The 20,205-nt window shown below is 47.4% G+C and overlaps 1 protein-coding gene across 2 annotated transcripts; it reads left to right on the forward strand.

Annotated features, from left to right (window-relative positions):
• The first annotated feature begins 1,212 nt into the window (after window positions 1-1,212).
• On the forward strand, window positions 1,213-19,666 carry rgmd (RGM domain family, member D). Of its 2 annotated transcripts, XM_067230457.1 has the most exons (5): window positions 1,213-1,312; window positions 3,482-3,522; window positions 4,862-5,010; window positions 14,312-14,808; window positions 17,675-19,666. In XM_067230457.1, exons 2-5 carry the CDS (start codon window positions 3,485-3,487, stop codon window positions 18,350-18,352), a joined length of 1,362 nt encoding a protein of 453 aa, XP_067086558.1. In that variant the 5' UTR covers window positions 1,213-1,312; window positions 3,482-3,484; the 3' UTR covers window positions 18,353-19,666. The 2 variants fall into 2 exon arrangements, with proteins under 2 accessions (XP_067086558.1, XP_067086559.1); XM_067230458.1 differs by lacking the exons at window positions 1,213-1,312; window positions 3,482-3,522; window positions 4,862-5,010 and adding an exon at window positions 7,210-7,346.
• Window positions 19,667-20,205: the final 539 nt, after the last annotated feature.

Genomic DNA, 20,205 nt, shown 5'->3' on the forward strand with positions numbered 1-20,205 from the left:
TGTGTGTGCGTGTAGAAAAGAGGGAGAGAGAGTTAGTGAGTGAGTTTGTTGGGCGACATGCATACCTCAGTGCATGTTGGACAGTATAAGAATGTGTTCTCTTGACAACAGACACACAGTCTCTGTGTAACATGCCTCCCTGTCGCCAGACGGGCTCTGCGGGGCCACATGTCTCCTCCAGGCAGGGATGGGCTCTGCGGGGCCAGCCAGGCTCCTGGCTCCTCGGTGGGCCTCAGACCCTGACCCCCACCCTGGAGGTCCGGCCTGCTGCCTGGAAACAATGTGAGTCATGCAGTGCCAACACCCTCCTCTCTCACACTACACAGTTGGGTGTTTATGACTGTGTGTGAGTGTGAGTGTGTGTGTGAGAAGAGAAAAGGGGCTTGAGCTGGGATTACCAGTAGAAATAGCAGTGGATCACTGAAACACAACAGAGCCTGGACTGTAACATGTCTGCTCAGCCTGGAGAATGAGCCAGGCAGCTGTCTGGAGGAGCAGCTGGCAGACTGGGGAGGAGGGAGGAGGAGCAGGGGAGGAGGAGCAGGAGGAGGAGAGGAGAGGAGGAGGAGGAGGAAAGTAAAAAAGAGAGGAGAGGAGGAGGAGAGAGGAGCAGGCTGCATGGTACAGAGACAAGCATGGTGTAGGGTTAGGGTTAGGTGTCGGTTTTCAACTCAAACATCAGAATTTCATCATGAATCCACTCTGCTGAACGATAGTTAGATACTGTATAGATTGCTTCATCTACTCTACTGTACTCTACTCCTTTCTATTCTACTCCACTCTAAACTCTACCTTACTCTGCTCTACAATGCTATCATGTATGTCTGCTGACCTGTCTGTCTGCATGTCTGTCTGCATGACTGTCTGCCAGTCTGTCTGTCTGCCTGTCTCTGCCTTACAGGCCTGTATATAATATGGGACACAATCCAAAAATGACACATGTTGTCAAGCCAAAGAACAATGAATGTATGTGTGTGTATGGATGTGTATTTCTGAATGTGTGTGTTTGAATGCGTGCAAGCATGTGAATGTTCTCTAGTCCATTTTCCACTCTCTTTCTTTGTCCAGCTCTGTGCCGATGCCCTGCCCAGATATGCAGGAATTAAGGCCCATCGCTCACAGGGAACCTTCCTAATCAAAGTGCCGATTCCTGCAGCAAACAGCTGCCCTGAGCCTTAACTCCTCTCTGTGGTCTGGTCTGGGTCTGGGTTCTCTCTGTCAGAGCAAGGAGTTACTGGGCTCAGTTGCCCACGGACACTGTGGAGTAACCAGGGTAACATCGCCTGCTGAGCTGCAAACACACACACCTGAGGTGAGTCACTCTGACACACACACACACACACACACCTGAGGTGAGTCACTCTGACACACACACACACACATACACAAATGTACACACACACACACCTGTGCACCTCTCTGCCGTATCTATACCATGAGTTAGTTAACTAACCATAGATACCTTCAAGAGTTAGTTAACTAACCATAGATACCTTCAAGAGTTAGTTAACTAACCATAGATACCTTCAAGAGTTAGTTAACTAACTATGGATATCTATAAGGGATGGATGTAGCTCAGTGGTAGAACATCATTGTAGATAGATGGAAGTGGTCGCAAGTTCAAATCCCCCTTCACATTGTTTTGAATGAAAGCAAAATATGATATTATTAATTATAATGAGTATAAATACCTCCAGATGGTTGTTTAACTACAGATCCAGCCAAGAGCTAGTTATCTAACAAGAGATACATTCAGGAGTTAGGTATCTAATTATAGATGCCTTTAATAGTTAACTTTAGATACCTGAAAGTCTGTCTATAAATATATTTAGATGTAAATCTCTGTTCCTCTTCTGGGTTTCAGAGATCCCCTAGGTCTTTCTCTCCCCGTCAATCTGGACAGATACTCTATAGAGGGGGGTGGGAGCAGGGAGGTAGAGTGGGTATGGAGGGGGTGGGGGCAGGGAGGAAGGGGGGGTTTGGAGGGCTCAGGGAGAGAAGCCACCTGTAGAGCAGCGCTGTGCTTCACTGACCAGGGAGCCATCACCTCCTCACTGACCAGGGAGCCATCACCTCCTCACTGACCAGGGAGCCATCACCTCCTCACTGACCAGGGAGCCATCACCTCCTCACTGACCAGGGAGCCATCACCTCCTCACTGACCAGGGAGCATCACCTCCTCACTGACCAGGGAGCATCACCTCCTCACTGACCAGGGAGCCATCACCTCCTCACTGACCAGGGAGCATCACCTCCTCACTGACCAGGGAGCCATCACCTCCTCACTGACCAGGGAGCATCATCTCCTCACTGACCAGGGAGCCATCACCTCCTCACTGACCAGGGAGCATCACCTCCTCACTGACCAGGGAGCATCACCTCCTCACTGACCAGGGAGCATCACCTCCTCACTGACCAGGGAGCATCACCTCCTCACTGACCAGGGAGCCATCACCTCCTCACTGACCAGGGAGCATCACCTCCTCACTGACCAGGGAGCCATCACCTCCTCACTGACCAGGGAGCATCACCTCCTCACTGACCAGGGAGCATCACCTCCTCACTGACCAGGGAGGATCACCTCCTCACTGACCAGGGAGCATCACCTCCTCACTGACCAGGGAGCATCACCTCCTCACTGACCAGGGAGCCATCATCTCCTCACTGACCAGGGAGCATCACCTCCTCACTGACCAGGGAGCATCACCTCCTCACTGACCAGGGAGCCATCACCTCCTCACTGACCAGGGAGCATCACCTCCTCACTGACCAGGGAGCCATCACCTCCTCACTGACCAGGGAGCCATCACCTCCTCACTGACCAGGGAGCATCACCTCCTCACTGACCAGGGAGCATCACCTCCTCACTGACCAGGGAGGATCACCTCCTCACTGACCAGGGAGCATCACCTCCTCACTGACCAGGGAGCCATCACCTCCTCACTGACCAGGGAGCCATCACCTCCTCACTGACCAGGGAGCATCACCTCCTCACTGACCAGGGAGCATCACCTCCTCACTGACCAGGGAGCCATCATCTCCTCACTGACCAGGGAGCCATCATCTCCTCACTGACCAGGGAGCATCACCTCCTCAAAGGACAAAAGATCTTTAATGAATCCACAGAGACAAGCTTCACTTCAGCCTGGCCAACATGGATCCTCCTACCTCCAGACCCACACCTCTGGACCCCCTCCACACCCACACCTCTGGACCCCCTCGACCCACACCTCTGGACCCCCTCCACACCCACACCTCTGGACCCCCTCCACCCACACCTCTGGACCCCCTCCACCCACACCTCTGGACCCCCTCGACCCACACCTCTGGACCCCCTCCACCCACACCTCTGGACCCCCTCCACCCACACCTCTGGACCCCCTCCACCCACACCTCTGTCTTTGGATGTCAGTGAACATGCTAATATAATTAATAGTCATATAATTAAACTAAATGTTTTCGCTGTTTTTCTTCTTCCTAGGAAATGTTATCCATCCATGCTTCCACTCCTCAAACTGACAGGTGAGACCAACACAGCTCTTGCATTCACAGCATCAACAACGCTTTGCTACAGTGTCTCCTGCATTCACAATATCAACAACGCTTTGCTACAGTGTCTCCTGCAATCACATTATCAACAACGCTTTGCTACAGTGTCTCCTGCATTCACAGCATCAACAACACTTTGCTACAGTGTCTCCTGCATTCACAGCCTCAACAACACTTTGCTACAGTGTCTCCTGCATTCACAGCATCAACAACACTTTGCTACAGTGTCTCCTGCATTGACAGCATCAACAACGCTTTGCTACAGTGTCTCCTGCATTCACTTTGCTAACCCTTATACAGTAATTAGCTGGGTCCATTTTAATTTTTTGTGTGAGTGTGTGTGTGTGAGCGTGTGAGCGTGGGTGTGGGTGTGTGAGCGTGGGTGTGTGTGTGTGTGAGCGTGGGTGTGTGAGCTTGGGTGTGTGTGAGTGTGGGTGTGTGTGAGTGTGTGAGAGTGGGTGTGTGTGAGTGTATGAGTGTATGAGTCAGGTGGCTGAGCGGTGAGGGAATCGGGCTAGTAATCCGAAGGTTGCCAGTTCGATTCCCGGTCATGCCAACTGACGTTGTGTCCTTGGGCAAGGCACTGAGTGTGAGTGTGTGAGCATGGGTGTGTGTTTGTGGGTGAGTGTGTGTGTGTGTGTGTGAGCTTGGGTGTGTGTGTGTGTGAGTGTGTGTGAGCATGGGTGTGTGTGAGTGTGTGTTTGTGTGTGAGCTTGGGTGTGTGTGTGTGAGTGTGGGTGTCTGTGTGTGTGTGTGTGTGTGTGTGTGTGTGTGTGTGTGTGTGTGTGTGTGTGTGTGTGTGTGTGTGTGTGTGTGTGTGTGTGTGTGTGTGTGAGTGTGTGTGTGTGTGTGTGTGTGAGTGTGTGTGTGTGTTTGTGTGAAGCGCTGCCCAGCCCGGCTTCACAGCTGGGCAAATGAAATACAGAGTTCAAGGTTCAAGAGATGGAAAGTTGGCCACAAAGGAGCAACACGTTGCTGTAATGGAACAAAATCATAGCTGAGAAGTTTAGCTGTGATAAGATATGTAAATGTAAAGTACTGTAAAGGACCTCTATTAATTAAAACATTTTGGTCGTAAAAGCTTGACCGTAAAGCCTTTGTTGTTATGTAAAAACATGTTCCAGTGGCCGTGTCCCGTGATTACCGCAAACCACACACGTAAATATCAAGTACTTAACGAATCATTTGTATTTCATTGGCCAACAACCGCCGCGGCTCCGCCCCTCCCAGTTAGAGCCGCCCCGACGGAAGGGGCCCCCTTTGAATGACAGCACTTGGGAAAGGAGACGATTTTTTTTGTAATTTCTCGCAGCTCCAGCGTCCATGAGAAGCAGTCGAAGTTCTTTATTCTAACTGGATGGATTGGTATGGGGAGAAGCGGACCTCACAACGTGGCTAAGCTGCAGCTTTGGAACTGTTTAACCCTGACCATGGTCTTATCCTGCCTGCTGCTGCGACCAGGTACGATGGGGTTCTTCTCCTCCAACTCCTGCACGCACAGTTTAACAGTTTTTCCGCACTGTGGAATGGTGGTGATGATGGGAAAACATTCTTGGTTTGAAGCACTGTTTTGGGCTACGCATCACTTATTATGTAGAGTATGAGGCTGGTAGGAATGAGTGAACGTTTATACATTTAAACGATAGTTATAATTAGTTATAGGCTAATTGTTTTCAAATGTTAACCAATCTTGGTAGAGACACGGTAGCTCCAGAGCTTCTGTAGTTTAGTGGCTGCTGCACGAGCTCATTTCAGGGGAAAGTTTTCTCCAGCTGACGAACTGGATAAAACAACTTTACTTATTATTTGGTTTGGAGAAATCCAATGTTGTCATCATAAAGCCGAAGTTAAAACTAATTGGGTAACAAGCATATCCTCTTTTTAGCAACCTTGAGCTAGCTAGCTAACGTTACCTCTCAATTTAGCGTAGCTAATGTTACTTTGTAACTTCCAGACTATTAAAGGTCTAGCTTCGCAGTGTGCTCGCTTGGACGAGAGCGAACGTTCCACGAATGTTTTTTAAATTTTTATGTCACAACTATTACTTTGTAGCCAAGACACAAACTGTTGGGTACTTTACAAGTTTTTTATTCGACGGTGTTGTGTTTCATTCATGCTTGATTTGCTACCATGTTCTGAGCTTGACTCCGTGGCCTGCCTAGCTGACCGAACAGCCCGTCTTACTGTTACATGAACACAGTAAAGACGATGGCCGCCGTCTCTCTGCTTCTACTGACGCCTGTAATATAGCCGAATTAAACTTCTTACACTATCAGCTACATTACAATATCTACCTTACGTAAATGTTGCCACAGTTCCAAACGAACAAATGGTCTGTGTTGTTTCTGTTACTAAATTGTCCCCAGTGAGCAAAACTATCTTGCATATTTATTAGTAAAACATTTCAACTGAATACCTGGTACATTTGGATGGACCTATCCCCCCCCATAACTCTGAAATGTGCATTTTTACCGTTCTTGTTCCAGACATGAGCTTTCTGTTTTGTTGTTTTCCGGACTTATTCTTTTTCAGTGTTTTAACATGTTGATGTCTCAAGTAGAACCCATTTAACCCCATACAACTGGTAATTATTCAACCCCATTTTAAATATATTAGTCAAGTCACTGGAACCTAATAAAGACTAAATGCTGAGAGCCCCTTTTAGCCTTTGATACATTCAGCACAACACTCAAACACACACACACAACACTCAACTCACACAAAACACACATAACACCCTCACAACACACAACACACTCACAACACACAACGCTCTCAACTCACAACTCTCACACCCACACAACACTCAACTCACACAAAACACACACCCCCACTACTTTCCTGCCGCCTCATGTTGGGTGCTCTCTGCGGTCAGCTACAAAGACCTGTTTTGTTGTTGATGGTTCAACAGGCAGTGATTGTGTGGAGCAGGGATCAGCTCCACTGTGACCCCTGTGCTTGTGGTTGGGTTAGGGTTAGGGTTAGGGAGGTAGAAAGGCTGGGGTCAGGCCTCCCACACCCTGCTCTCTCACCGGAGACTCTCTCTGTCTCTCTCTCTTTCCAGGAGGGGAGGGGGTGGTGGAAGATGGCAACAGGATTCTCTTCCTTAACTTAAATACTAAAGCTGAATGTACTGTTATTCTGACCTAGCTGGGTACAGCTCAGTGGTTAGAGCTGAATGTACTGTTATTCTGACATGGCTGGGTACAGATCAGTGGTTAGAGTCTTTGACTGCAGAGGAAGAGATCGCAGGTTCGGATCCCCCACCATATGTTGCTGTGGATAAAAGCATCTGCTAAACAAACATATAATTATTTTGAATGTTATCATAATATTTTTTACAGAAACAGCTCATATTTCTGTTCACTGTCTGGCAGGGGGCTTATCTTGAAGCTAAAACCTACATTGACAGAACAGTTGTGTTTACTTCTAAATGGGTGCTTGACTGCTGCTGTTAGCTGCTGGGAAACTCTCGATCTTCCAGCCAAAACAAGAGGCTCAAAACCAACAAAGAAGTCACCTTTCGTACCAGAAGTGTATTTACGTTCAGATTTAGGCTGGCAGCTTTTCACTTCCTGCTCTGGGTGTTCCAGCTGGTCGTGAAGCAGGAACGAGCCTAGCCTTCTGTGCTGCAGGCCTCCGCCCACCGGGACCAGAACCAGAACAGAACATGGACCAGACCCTGGAGAACCAGACCAGAACATAGACCAGACCCTGGAGAACCAGACCATACCCTGGGGGGTGTTCCATCAACATCGCTAACGCAAGTTGCGCTTACACGAATAAGTCTCACTTGGGTAAACGTCAACTTAGACTTAAGCCTCAAGCCGTTCCACTAACGTTCCGTTCCACTAACAGGCAACGCTAATTCAAGCTAGACCTCAATAAGCTTTGACTGTGCAGCCCAGATCAGGCGATCGTCGAAAAGAGGAGTTATGTCGCAAAAAGCAAAGCGTAAACCAGCAGATGGGTGTTATTTTCAGCAGCGTAAATTGATTTTTTTTTTTTTTTTGGGGGGGGGGGGGGGAGTTGTCCCCAAAAAGGGCAATGTTGCCGCAATTAACACGGCAAGGGAGACAACTTGTCAAACCATTATGACCGTTAAAATGTGTAAATTGTAGGCCTACCAAATCTACTTAGCATAACTATATGCATTTAGGCCTACTGATAATTAGCGTAATTTGATGAGCTGTCTGAAACCGACAGTAGCCTATAGACAATATTCTCAACAGGAGATTTAGAATAATAGCCCAAGAAAGTGTGGCAGCAATTGAAAATTGTAGGATAAAATTCAAAACACTGAAGAAGGCCATGGTTAATTGCACTTGATGTGGGATAATAATGTTTGTCTTCACATCTTGAACAAAATTAATAAATTACTTCAAAATAACTTTGCCACACACATTTATCAACTGCTAAATGCTGAGATTTAAGATAAAAGGGAAAGATGACCATGACTAAAATGGGGATCCACTGAAATAAGTATTATTGCACAGATCCAGCACAAACTTTCAGATCAGAAGGTGACCCAAACTGTAGCACACTTTGCTTGGCAGAACAGTCATTTAAAATTGCTCAGCATGACAAAATAAATATATAATTATATTACGCGTGCATATTTAATCCAAATCCAATTATTACTGTTCTGGCTGACAGTGTATGGACAGCTGACCCAGATTTCCAGATTTCCAATTAACATAGTCTGCCTCCACAGATCCAGATGGGGCTTGGTCAGTGGCAGACTGTGGCTGTTTGAAGGGCTTGGTCAGTGGCAGACTGTGGCTGTTTGAAGGGCTTGGACAGTAGCAGACTGTGGCTGTTTGAAGGGCTTGGACAGTAGCAGACTGTGGCTGTTTTGAAGGGCAGGGGTGGAAACATTTAACCCTTGTGTTATCTTCGGGTCATTTTGACCCATCAGTCATTGTGACCCACCGTCGTATTGCGACAACTTTACCGCATACAACAACAAAGTGAAGCATTTTCTTTTAACCGTTGGGCTGTCTCAGACCCCCCACATTGCAAAGGTTAAAAGAAAATTATTTGTATTTGTTTTTGTATTGGGTAAACACAACGATGGTTAGTTCTGAACCTTTTTTTTTTTCTTTTCTTTTTTTCTCTTTGGCTCTCGACGAAGGCGGTCGCATTTTTCTCTCCTCCCCTCCCTGACCTTCCCTGCTTGGCTCTGTCTTGTCTGTCTCAAGATACTCTCTCATCATCACTCTCCGAAACTAGAAGCATGGAATTAATTAGCTGGTCTCTCAATGCAATTGACACCGTCTTCTCGAAGAGAAGCTCGGGTTCGTGGGAACCTAACTGTCCTGACGGGACGTTCGCAGCTGGCTACACGATGGACGCGTGGGCGAATTGGCATGTTGTGTGCCTAGCGGCGCTTTCCGTGGAGGACGTTGAAGACATATTCATATTCAGAACCGTGATTACAGGCTTTCAGCTGTTTGGAATAAGCGCTGGCCTTGTATATCGGAAAATCAAGGAAACGGCTGCGGCCATCAAAAGCCCCGTTAGGCTGCCCGACATGATTGATGCGTTGGGCAGAGCTGTTGGAGCTCAGACTGTGAACTTACAACGCAGTATGGATTACAACAGGGATAAGTTTGCGGCTCTGCAAAGGAAGATGGAGGAGATAGGGATCTTCCTGAAGGGTGGCCGTGAAAATTGAGTCGCGGCTACTCGTCAAAACAACTACCCCAATCTTATCCACTTTCGGCCCCGTAACCAGCACAAGCCTTGACCAAGGCCGTTGCTGGAAAACAACTCCCCTGGAGAGCGCTAAAGCGAGACCCCCCCCCCCCCCCCCCCAACCGACATCTGTGGTTTGGTCTCTGCCCGGGTCATGACCAAGGATGTCTTCTTGCCAACACAATCTGCATAGGGAGAATCGGGCTGATTGTGGCCTAGTTCGGGGGCGCCAACCCAGACCTACTCACACATTAACTTTCACCTACTACAGATATCACCACCCCCCCACCCCCATCCAATGCCTTCGCCTGCTTGTTTCCCCAGGGTGACTGGCGGGTCTGTGTCCAGAACCTACCATGGCTGCAGGTCCAGATGATGCTTGTCTACCCCCCCCCACTCCCTGTTGCAAGTCACGTGTCTTTGTAAATGTTGTTGTGCTTATGTGCTGAGGTTTTTGTCTGTTTCCACACTGTACTCCTCTAGGAGCATTGTCTGGGGGTTGCCTTTTTCTATCCTCCCCTCTCCTCATGTTATGCTGTAACTTTCTAGTTGGCGCCGAAAATGGCTGCCTAGGTAGGCTCTCCTGCCAAAGTAAATTCCTTGTCTGTGCAAACTTTCATGGCGAATAAACACCAATTCTGATTCTGATTGGGTAATGTGACCCGAAGGCAGCACAAGGGTTAAAGGGCTGCTACTGCACGACATGGGCTCTCACTAGTGTAACAATGGGAATGGGCCAGAAGAAAGGATAAATGCTCTTTGTATAAACTGAGAACCTTCATCCACAGGGTTGTCAAAGAAAGGATATGACATAATTGATTGTAACTTGTCTAGACGCTCTGCTTAGTTTCTAAGGCCTTATTTTATGTCAATTAACCAATGGCTTTTTAAAACGGTTATAGTCACATTATTTCTTGTTTATTTAAATTAATACATTCTTAAGAATGTCTTCACTTCAAAAAGTCTGCACTTATGTTTCCGAACAAAGTGCTTTGCGCGCAGGAATTTACTCGACGGAACTGTCTTGACATTCTGTTTCTGCCTGTTTGAGATTATTTGCAACACATCTTAGTTTAGCTAGACTTTTAGCCTGACACGGAGGAGGCTAGTTCCGAAGTATAAGTTACCTTGGTTACGTAGCTAGAACTAGAATAAGCCACTTTAATGGAACGGAACTCTCGCTGAAGTAAGCGAGACTTGGCGAAATAAGTCTCTCTTTTCCTTAATCGACGTTGATGGAACACCCCCCCTGGAGTATCATAAACGTAGACTAGACCCTGGAGAACCAGACCATAAAATAGACCTGGGGTCTCATTTATAAAACTGTGCGTAGGATGCTTACTAAAAGTGTACGTACGCCCAAAAGCCTAAAATGGCGTACGGCAAAAAAAATCTGATTTATAAAACCGTGCGTACGCACACCTGTAAGCAATGTTCCCTTTATAAATCATAGATTACCCACAAGTGTGTGTACATGAATCAGCATCTTACCCCGCATTGAGACGCCCCCCATTTTTAACCATAAATGGTCAATGCAAAGCACCTCATGAATGCTAATCCAGTATATTAATGACCCTGGCATGCGATTGTTCTTTACGATGAATCATGGCGACCGGTGGGAAAAAAAACAACAAAGTGCAACTTCTCAGACACTGTTAGCCTATTGGTGGAGGCCCAAAAACCACATTATTTGATGGCCGGTGGATCACCAATAAAAAAAAACTGGCGTCAACTGTGCCAGACGATACCCCGAGTCGAGATACAATCTGAAAACAAAAGCATTTTGTTATGAACAGTCTATTAAAGTCTGGACTGATAACGAGGACATAGTGTATCGATTGCGCGGGAGCTTAACGACTGTATTTCCAGTTTTTGACATATGAGGATATTTGCACAGTATTAAATAAATATATTTAGTTATACACTGTGTTCTGCAGTTATATAAAGGTAGGATATGTGATCAGGCCCGTAACGGAAACACATGAGGCCCCCCCGCAGAATAAGCCTGAGAGGCCCCCCACCACCACCACATATGTAACGGATAATGTAATACAAATACCGACGGGACGAACAGGACCCCGACGCGTTCAACTGAATTTTTTGGAACATTCTGAAGAGCCGTGTAATAAATGCAAAATATCAAAACTCAAGCTTGTCTTGTGAGGGAAATTTATTCAATAAGAAAAAAAGCTCAAACGGTTTGCAGGTGAATAGCCTACACATGTGCGCGTCTTTTAGCAAATCTGTGTGCAAAGTCTTTTACCACACTCTTTACATCTAAACTGTGCGCACATTCATTTTCTATGCTAAGGATGGCCAGACCTGACAGCCTCTCTTGTGACATGGAGCTTCTGAGATATGTTTTGATCAGTTTCAGCTTGGAAACTGACCTTTCAGCGCTTGCGACAGTCACGGGTATTGTCAGAAATAATTTGATGGCAGTGGCTACATCAGGCACACTTGATAGTATGGAGTTGTGTTTTATTATTAGCGTGTTCGATAAATCATAAGTGGAGCCATTTTTTGTCGTGTGAATCTTGTAGAAAGCAATGACTGTATGTTTTACACGATCATAATATGTATATAACTGAAATACAATGACTTATTGTAACTTTGATTATGTTTTTTGTATGTTTAAATAGTCAAACGCAATTGCTGCAACTGCACGATACTACTGTCGCATACGTTATCATGTTTGCTAATAATGTCAGTTATGTAATATATTTAAAAATTAAGCACTTTTTCTACTTTCTCTTTTTTTGTAGTTTCACTCCATTTCAATGTTGTCAGCTTGATAGGAAGTCAATAAAGGAGCAAGGCAAATTTTCCTGGCTCTTGGAAAGGAGGCTCTGTTAACGCTAGGAAGCACAATACAGACAGAGCAGTACAGCTGTCAAGTATAGGCTAACGTTAGCTACGTGGTACAGGAATGTTAGCTATAGCAAACGGTACAATACCTGTCTCTTCTGGCAGATGAGTGCATCCTTCACCGGCTGGTCGAAAAAGACATTTGTAATTTTGGGAAGTTTGGCATTTAATTCAGAAATTTTCTGTTTTGAATGCCGCTTTTGGGCACCGCTTTTAAATGTGCGTTTCATTTTTCCTACGCTACGCTACAGTTAGCTACCTATTTGCAGCGGGCTCGCCGGTCTGTGTGACCATCTGACCTACTTCGTCATGTCACTTACCTAGCTAACAAAGAAAGCACAATTAAATATACTTTCCTTTATTTTTATATCAACTCTGGAAACACAGACAAGACAATAAGACATCCCATGTAATTCAAATTGGATTAAAAACAAAAAACAAAACGGGGGGCCTGCCACGCGAGGCCCCCCATCCCTGCGGGGGCTGCGGGGGTAATCTTTACGGGCCTGTATGTGATGTTATGCTGTATTCCATGCAGTCAGGCATCTCCCCCTCCTGCACTCCCGTAGTGGACAATCTGATGGTGAGACAGTGCTGAATTTTGATTTAAAATTTGAGTTGGATTGTACAAGGTGTTTATGGAACAATTATCACTCAGTAGGCCTACCAGCACAAATAGCACAGCTGGATTTAATCTTCATGATAATGATGAAATGGATTGAAAAAAACGTGTGTGAGGAAAACAAAATGTATAAATATTACGAGTAATCGTTCTTCCCACATTTACTTTCTGCAGTCTGACTACAATACGGTCATCTGCGTCGCCAATTCCCACTGTCTCCAAAATGTGCGTAGGCCTACAGATAGATACAGTCAGAGTTTGCGTGGAGGACCGCACATTCTCCCGTCAAGTTTGTTTTATATAAATCACAACCTTTGCGTGGGAAGTGGCGTACGCACATTTTCAGCCCAGTTTTACGTTTATAAATGAGACCCCAGAACCTGGAGAACCAGACCAGACCCTGGAGTACCAGAACATACACCAGACCCTGGAGTACCAGAACATAGAACAGACCCTGGAGAACCATACCAGAATCTGAACCAGACCTGAACATAGACCAGACCCTGGAGAACCAGACCTGAACCTGAATAATTTGGATAAGTCTTGTTTTTGTAGGGGTGTGCATCAGAATTATTTTTGGCTTTTGTAAAAGTCTGTTAAGATTTCCATTACTCAGGTGTAACCCAGTGGTTGGACAACATTACATGTTTGATTGACAAGGCCAAACCCCTCCTCCAGAGTGGTTCCACTGCAGCACCCCAAAAAGCAGCTTCACGATTGGTTAACCTGTTGCCATGGCTTGACAAAGCACAAATAGTTCCCTTTTACTATTTTTGTGGCCCCAGTGCTCACAGGAACAGTGTTGGTCTCAAGATAATTTCTTCAATATAATGTGAGTTCTGTTGAGTTGTCCCAACTCATACAGCTGTGGACCAGACCATGAAAGTTACTATGGACCAGACTAGGCCAGACCATGTAACTTTTTACGGTTTGCTATTGGGAGAGCAATGTTCTGACTGTCTGATATGTCATAGTGACTGTTCTGACTGGCTGGTATGTCATAGTGACTGTTGTGACTGGCTGAAATGTCATAGTGACTGTTCACTGTGTTCTGACTGGGTGATATGTCATAGCGACTGTTCTGACTTCCTGATATGTCATAGTGACTGTTCTGACTTCCTGATATGTCATAGTGACTGTTATGACTGGCTGATATGTCATAGTGACTGTTCACTGTGTTCTGACTGGGTGATATGTCATAGTGACTGTTCTGACTTCCTGATATGTCATAGTGACTGTTCTGACTGCCTGGTATGTCATAGTGACTGTTCTGACTGGCTGATATGTCATAGTGACTGTTCTGACTGGCTGATATGTCATAGTGACTGTTCTGACTGGCTGATATGTCATAGTGACTGTTCTGACTGGCTGATATGTCATAGTGACTGTTCTGACTGGCTGATATGTCATAGTGACTGTTCTGACTGGCTGATATGTCATAGTGACTGTTCTGACTGGCTGATATGTCATAGTGACTGTTATGACTGGTTGAGATGGCATAGTGACTGTTATGACTGGCTGCGATGGCATAGTGACTTCAGTGTTCTGACTGTTCTGTTTCTTGTTGTGCTCCAGCTCACTGTCAGCAGTGTCGTATCCAGCGCTGCAACGCAGAGTACGTGACCTCGACATCGCCCTCCAGTGGGCTCCAGGAGGAGATGCACCCGGACTACTGCATCTCCCTGCGGGCGTATGCCCTCTGCACCCGGCGCACCGCGCGCAGCTGCAGAGGAGACCTGGTGTACCACTCGGCCGTGTTCCGCATCAAGGAGCTGTTCTCACAGCACAACTGCTCCTCCGACGGGCCCACCTCCCCCGCCAGGGCCCCCGGCACCCCCCGGCCCCCCCTCCCCCGGCTCTGCGACTATGAGAGCCGGGCCCTGGCTGCTGGGCACCTCGGCAGGTATGCCCACTGCAGCCTGTTCGGGGACCCCCACCTGCGCACATTCAGGGAGGAGTTCCAGACCTGCAAGGTGGAGGGGGCGTGGCCTCTCATAGACAACCGCTACCTGTCCGTGCAGGTCACCAACGTACCTGTCGTCCAGGGATCCAGCGCCACGGCAACCAGCAAGGTAGGCGGGGTTTGGAGACGGGCGGGGAACTGGAGCTAAGGGCTCTGAACTTGATGATGATAATCATAATTATATGATTTTATTCATATTTTGTTTTATTCATGTTTTGTTGCATAGGGTTAGTGTGTGTGTGTGTGTGTGCGCGAGAGGGACAGTGCGCGAGAGGGACAGTGCGCGAGAGGGACAGTGCGCGAGAGGGACAGTGCGCGAGAGGGACAGTGCGCGAGAGGGACAGTGCGCGAGAGGGACAGTGCGCGAGAGGGACAGTGCGCGAGAGGGACAGTGCGCGAGAGGGACAGTGCGCGAGAGGGACAGAGCGTAGTATTGGCTGGGGCCATGGTTGAGTGCTCCTGTGTTAACGGGTCATATGGTAGTGATTAAGGTGCTCCACATTCCCCTCTCACCCTGTCTGAAGCGGCGTCACCCCTCTGATAGAGGCTCTCAAACTCTCCTGAGAAACCAGGAGGAATAACCAGCTAGCCCTGGTCTGGTCTGGTTCTAGCCCTGGTTTGGTACAGGTCCTAGGTCTGGTCTGGTACTGGTCCTAGCCCTGGTCTGGTACTGGTCCTATGTCTGGTCTGATACTGGTCCTAGCCCTGGTCTGGTACTGGTCCGGTTTGGTACTGGTCCTACACCTGGTCTGGTATTTGTTCTAGGTCTGGTTTGATACTGGTCCTACACCTGGTCTGGGTCTGGTCTGGTCCTAGGTCTGGTCTGGTCTGGTTTTGGTCCTAGGTCTAGTTTGGTACTGGTCCTAGGTCTGGTCTGGTTCTGGTCTTAATCGGGTACTAGTCCAGATTCTAGAAGGCTGTGGTTTTGCTGGCTGGTATTCAAGATCTCTCTCAGAGCTCTGTGCAGACAGTGAGGTTATCTCACATTTGTCAGCAGGCTTCTTAAAGTGAGGTACGAAGAATGTTCTGGAGGAAATCAGCGTTCTCTAGTTTGTTGGCAGTAGAGTCCTGTAGCTAGTCTGGATCCTCTGCAGGATATGGAAGCTATCCATGGGTTTCAGTCACGTGACTTTTTGTTGTTGTTGCAGCCCCCATCTTTATGACCGATTCGCAGCCTCTCCTCGGGTCTCCTCAGTGAGCATAAATGATGTTACACAAAGTAGAACACCTTACCACCGACGAAAAGTAACGGTATTTAAAGAAAATAAATACTTTAGGTTTCGATCCTTATTAACTGTCAAGTGAACTGCTTACTCCACTAAAGTTGAGTAAAAACCTGCCAAATTTGACATTTGCTGACATCTACGTTTACCTCGTCCACAATCCCTCTCCATACACCGGGGAAGCTCTTAAGGCATTTAAAAGCACTGAAGACTACCGCTACTTCACCTCAGGATGGGTTAATGATCCCAAAATGTATCATCTGGATATGAAGAAAATGTTCTTGATCACAAGAAGGGTAACTGGCAGTCTGTTAATCAAGCGATATTAGCATTACACGAATAGCGTTTATCACTGAACTGAATTGCCATCAGATTCTGTTGTAATATCACATCGGGACAACAAATGAAAAGTAGTTTAGCATACTAACGCCACTACAACAAGTAGCAACATAACGTATTTCAACCATATAACGCTAACAGGGAGTCAGGTGGCTGAGCGGTTAGGGAATCGGGCTAGTAATCCAAAGGTTGCGGTTCGATTCCTGGCTGTGCAAAATGACTTTTGTCCTTGGGCAAGGCACTTGACCCTACTTGCCTTGGGCAGAATGTCCCTGTACTTACTGTAAGTCGCTCTGGATAAGAGAGTCGGCTAAATGACTAAATGTAAATGTAACGTTACTAATGTAGCCTAAATATAGATAGTGCTAGTCTCCCGGTCCTGTCCTACATCTATAAAGTTGAACAATGGATTTTGGTGTTTTAAAAACTCACCGACACTGTATGACTATGTTTAGCCTGTGTTCTGCTCCTCTCTCTCACCAACCGTCTCTGGAGGAGGGGATCCCTCTCTGAATTGCTCCTCCCAAGGTTTCTTAAATTTTTTTCTCCTGTTGAGTTTTTTGGGAGTTTTTCCTTGTATTCCTTGAGGGTTTAGGTTGGTTGAGGGGCAGTTCTATGGGCATATGTGAAGCCCTCTGTGACATGCTTGCGTGTAAAAAGGGCTATACAAATAAATTTGATTTGATTTGCTAGCTGTCCATAATAACATTATACATGCTCAAATTATAAATTACATTTTGTAATCAATTTCTTACGATGTTCAAGGTTTTTTGTGACATTGTAAAAGGTTAATCCATTTATTTGAGATTTGCTGTTATCACATCCCACAGCACAGCAGATAGACGGCATCTTGCAATTCAGTCCTAAAGATGGTGCCGCGACCACTGTGTGACGTCAAATTAAATCTATGAATATACTGTAGCTAGTCTGGATGCTCTGTGGGAGATAGAAGCTATATTGTAGATGGTCTGGATGCTCTGTAGGAGATGGAAGCTATACTGTAGCTAGTCTGGATGCTTTGCAGTAGATGGAAGCTATACTGTAGCTAGTCTGGATGCTCAGTAGGAGATGGAAGCTATACTGTAGCTAGTCTGGATGCTCTGCAGTAGATGGAAGCTATACTGTAGCTAGTCTGGATGCTCTGTGGGAGATAAGCTTGGATGTGTGCTGATGTGAGATGGTTATGTCAACATCAGTTAAACCAAGTATGGTCTCTTTATATACAGTTTGTTAGTTGTCTTATCACAGTAAGAGAGTCATTAGTCATGCTCTGTTTAACCACCCAAGCTGCAGAAAGACCTCAGTGTTGGAAGTGTGATGCTGGGGTGACACCCTGTGGTGGTTTTGGGCATTACATTCTTTCTCTCCTCATGATTCATCCTGTGGTCTCCCCTCCCTCCCCTCCCTCCTCAGATAACGGTGATCTTCAAGTCATTCCAGGGCTGCACGGATCAGAAGGTGTACCAGGCCACAACCGAGGACTTGCCCTCGGCCTTCCAGGACGGCAGCAGCAGCAGCGGGGGGGGCAGTGGGGGGGGCGAGGCGTCCAGCCTGCTGATCCTGGACCGGCCCGGCCCGGCTGGGCGCCATGTCCACATCCAGGCACGCTACCTGGGCGCCTCCATCATCGTGCGCCGTGTGGGGCTCTACCTGACTTTCGCCATCCGGGTCCCCGAGGACATGCTGGGGCCGGAGGAGGTGGGCCTGCAGCTCTGCCTCCATGGCTGTCCTCGCAGCCAGCTGATCACACAGCACACGCTGGGGCCTGCCCCGCCCCCCAGGGCCCCGCCCCCCAGGGCCCCGCCCCCCCAGGTCTACTCGGTGGAGCAGGCCACGGCTCGTTGCCGGGAGACACTGCAGGTGGAGGATGTGTATTTCCAGTCGTGTGTGTTTGACCTGCTGACCACCGGGGACCCGGCCTTCTGTCTGGCCGCGTTCGGGGCGCTGCAGGATCTGAAGGCCTTGCCCCCTTCCAGACTCAGGCAGAGCTCTGCCCCTAGTCCCCCCAGGACTCCTCGCCTGCACAGCAGGGGGGCATCCCTCCCCACCACACACACTCTGCTGCTGCTGCTGGGCCTGCTGCTGGTGTGAGGAGGAGGAGAGACTCCTGTCTTTCACTCCCTAAACAATCTGAAGGACCCAGCGTACACACACACACACTCGTCTACACACCTGTACATTGGATCAGCACTAACACAGACTCTGAAATGTGAAAATCCCCAAATGACTGTTTAACTCTGCTCTGATTGAAGGCGGGTTCATCAAAATTGATTTTTGTAAATAACAAGTCCTGGTGCCTGATTATTATGGTCTGCACTGGCACAGACACCCAGGTGGCTCATGGTTTTGGAACAGATTTGTGGTCCACTCCATTGTTATCTCATCATATTTACAGAAAACTGTGTTTCTTATTCACAGTATTCAATAACTGAATGTAAAGACAAGGTACAGGACATGGTACCCCTGTCCATAAAATCTGAGGTACAGGACATGCTACTCAGGACCACTCTGAGTAACAGTCCTTGGAAGTACTGTGTCATATACCTTCATATCTGTCAAACCTTGCTCCTGTAGGGTTACACTCCAAACCTGCTCCTGGAGAGATACCCTCCTGTAGGGTTACACTCCAAACCTGCTCCTGGAGAGATACCCTCCTGTAGGGTTACACTCCAAACCTGCTCCTGGAGAGATACCTTTCTGATGCAGGTTTAGAGGCCTGATAAAAGGTATATACTACAGTATACCTCACCATGTCAGGTACATGCCTCCCCTTTGTGCCAGGGTGTCTGTGTGTGTGTGGAGTCAGTACTTACCTGGTCAGTACTTACCTGTGTGTGTGTGTGTGTGTGTGTGTGTGTGGAGGGTCAGTACTCACCAGGGTGTGTGTGTGGAGGGTCAGGACTCACCAGGATGTGTGTGTGGAGGGTCAGTACTCACCAGGGTGTGTGTGTGGAGGGTCAGTACTCACCAGGATGTGTGTGTGGAGGGTCAGTACTCACCAGGGTGTGTGTGTGGAGGGTCAGTACTCACCAGGATGTGTGTGTGGAGGGTCAGTACTCACCAGGGTGTGTGTGTGTGTGTGTGGAGGGTCAGTACTCACCAGGGTGTGTGTGTGGAGGGTGATTGTCAGTCATTCCCAGATTAAGATCAAAATCCTCCCAAAGACAAAACTCCCTTATCAAGCTGCTTGCCTTCCTATCTTTCAAGGTAAAGAAACAAAATCTCTATATTATAATATATTGAAAGATTGTATATAAGTGTTTTATATGGTGTACATGTTTTAACTGTAATGTTTTACACATTTGTTGTGATTTAGTTAGATATTGTTGAATACTTTTATTGAAAGTGAACTAATATGTGTTTTACATTTTATTATAATCATTCATTTTACATAATAAAAAAAGTGTTGGGTTGATGTTAGGTGTTTTGTGTTTTCTTAGTTTTACTGCTAAACTCTTCTCTCTTCTCATCCTCATCTCGTCCCTCCATCCCTGATAAACTAACCATAACCTAAGCCTGTCCTAATGACAGGATGAATCTCCAGCAGTGATGGGAATTAATTGCATAAAAATCCAGCTCTTGGTAAGATAGAGAAGGGATGGATGCAGGTACAGAGCACCTCATACAGACCGGAGTGTAAAGTCGAGACAATCTCCCCTAAACTTTTACTGAAGGGTGCCCTCTTCTGCGGAGCAGACCCAGCCTGGAGGTCAGCAAGCTGTACCCTCCCATCACCCAGCCTGGAGGTCAGCAAGCTGAACCCCCCATCACCCAGCCTGGAGGTCAGCAAGCTGAACCCCCCATCACCCAGCCTGGAGGTCAGCAAGCTGTACCCTCCCATCACCCAGCCTGGAGGTCAGCAAGCTGTACCCTCCCATCACCCAGCCTGGAGGTCAGCAAGCTGTACCCCCCATCACCCAGCCTGGAGGTCAGCAAGCTGTACC

Source organism: Osmerus mordax, chromosome 27 (assembly GCF_038355195.1).
Source record: "Osmerus mordax isolate fOsmMor3 chromosome 27, fOsmMor3.pri, whole genome shotgun sequence".
NCBI classification, from domain to species: domain Eukaryota; kingdom Metazoa; phylum Chordata; class Actinopteri; order Osmeriformes; family Osmeridae; genus Osmerus; species Osmerus mordax.

Bases quoted from the DNA above. Each gene is read 5' to 3' on its own strand.
- rgmd (XM_067230457.1), top strand. From the start codon at position 3,485: ATGTTATCCATCCATGCTTCCACTCCTCAAACTGACAG. The intron at 5,011-14,311 runs GTACGATGGGGT...GTTGTGCTCCAG, and splicing joins CTGCCTGCTGCTGCGACCAG to CTCACTGTCAGCAGTGTCGT. The intron at 14,809-17,674 runs GTAGGCGGGGTT...CTCCCTCCTCAG, and splicing joins GCGCCACGGCAACCAGCAAG to ATAACGGTGATCTTCAAGTC.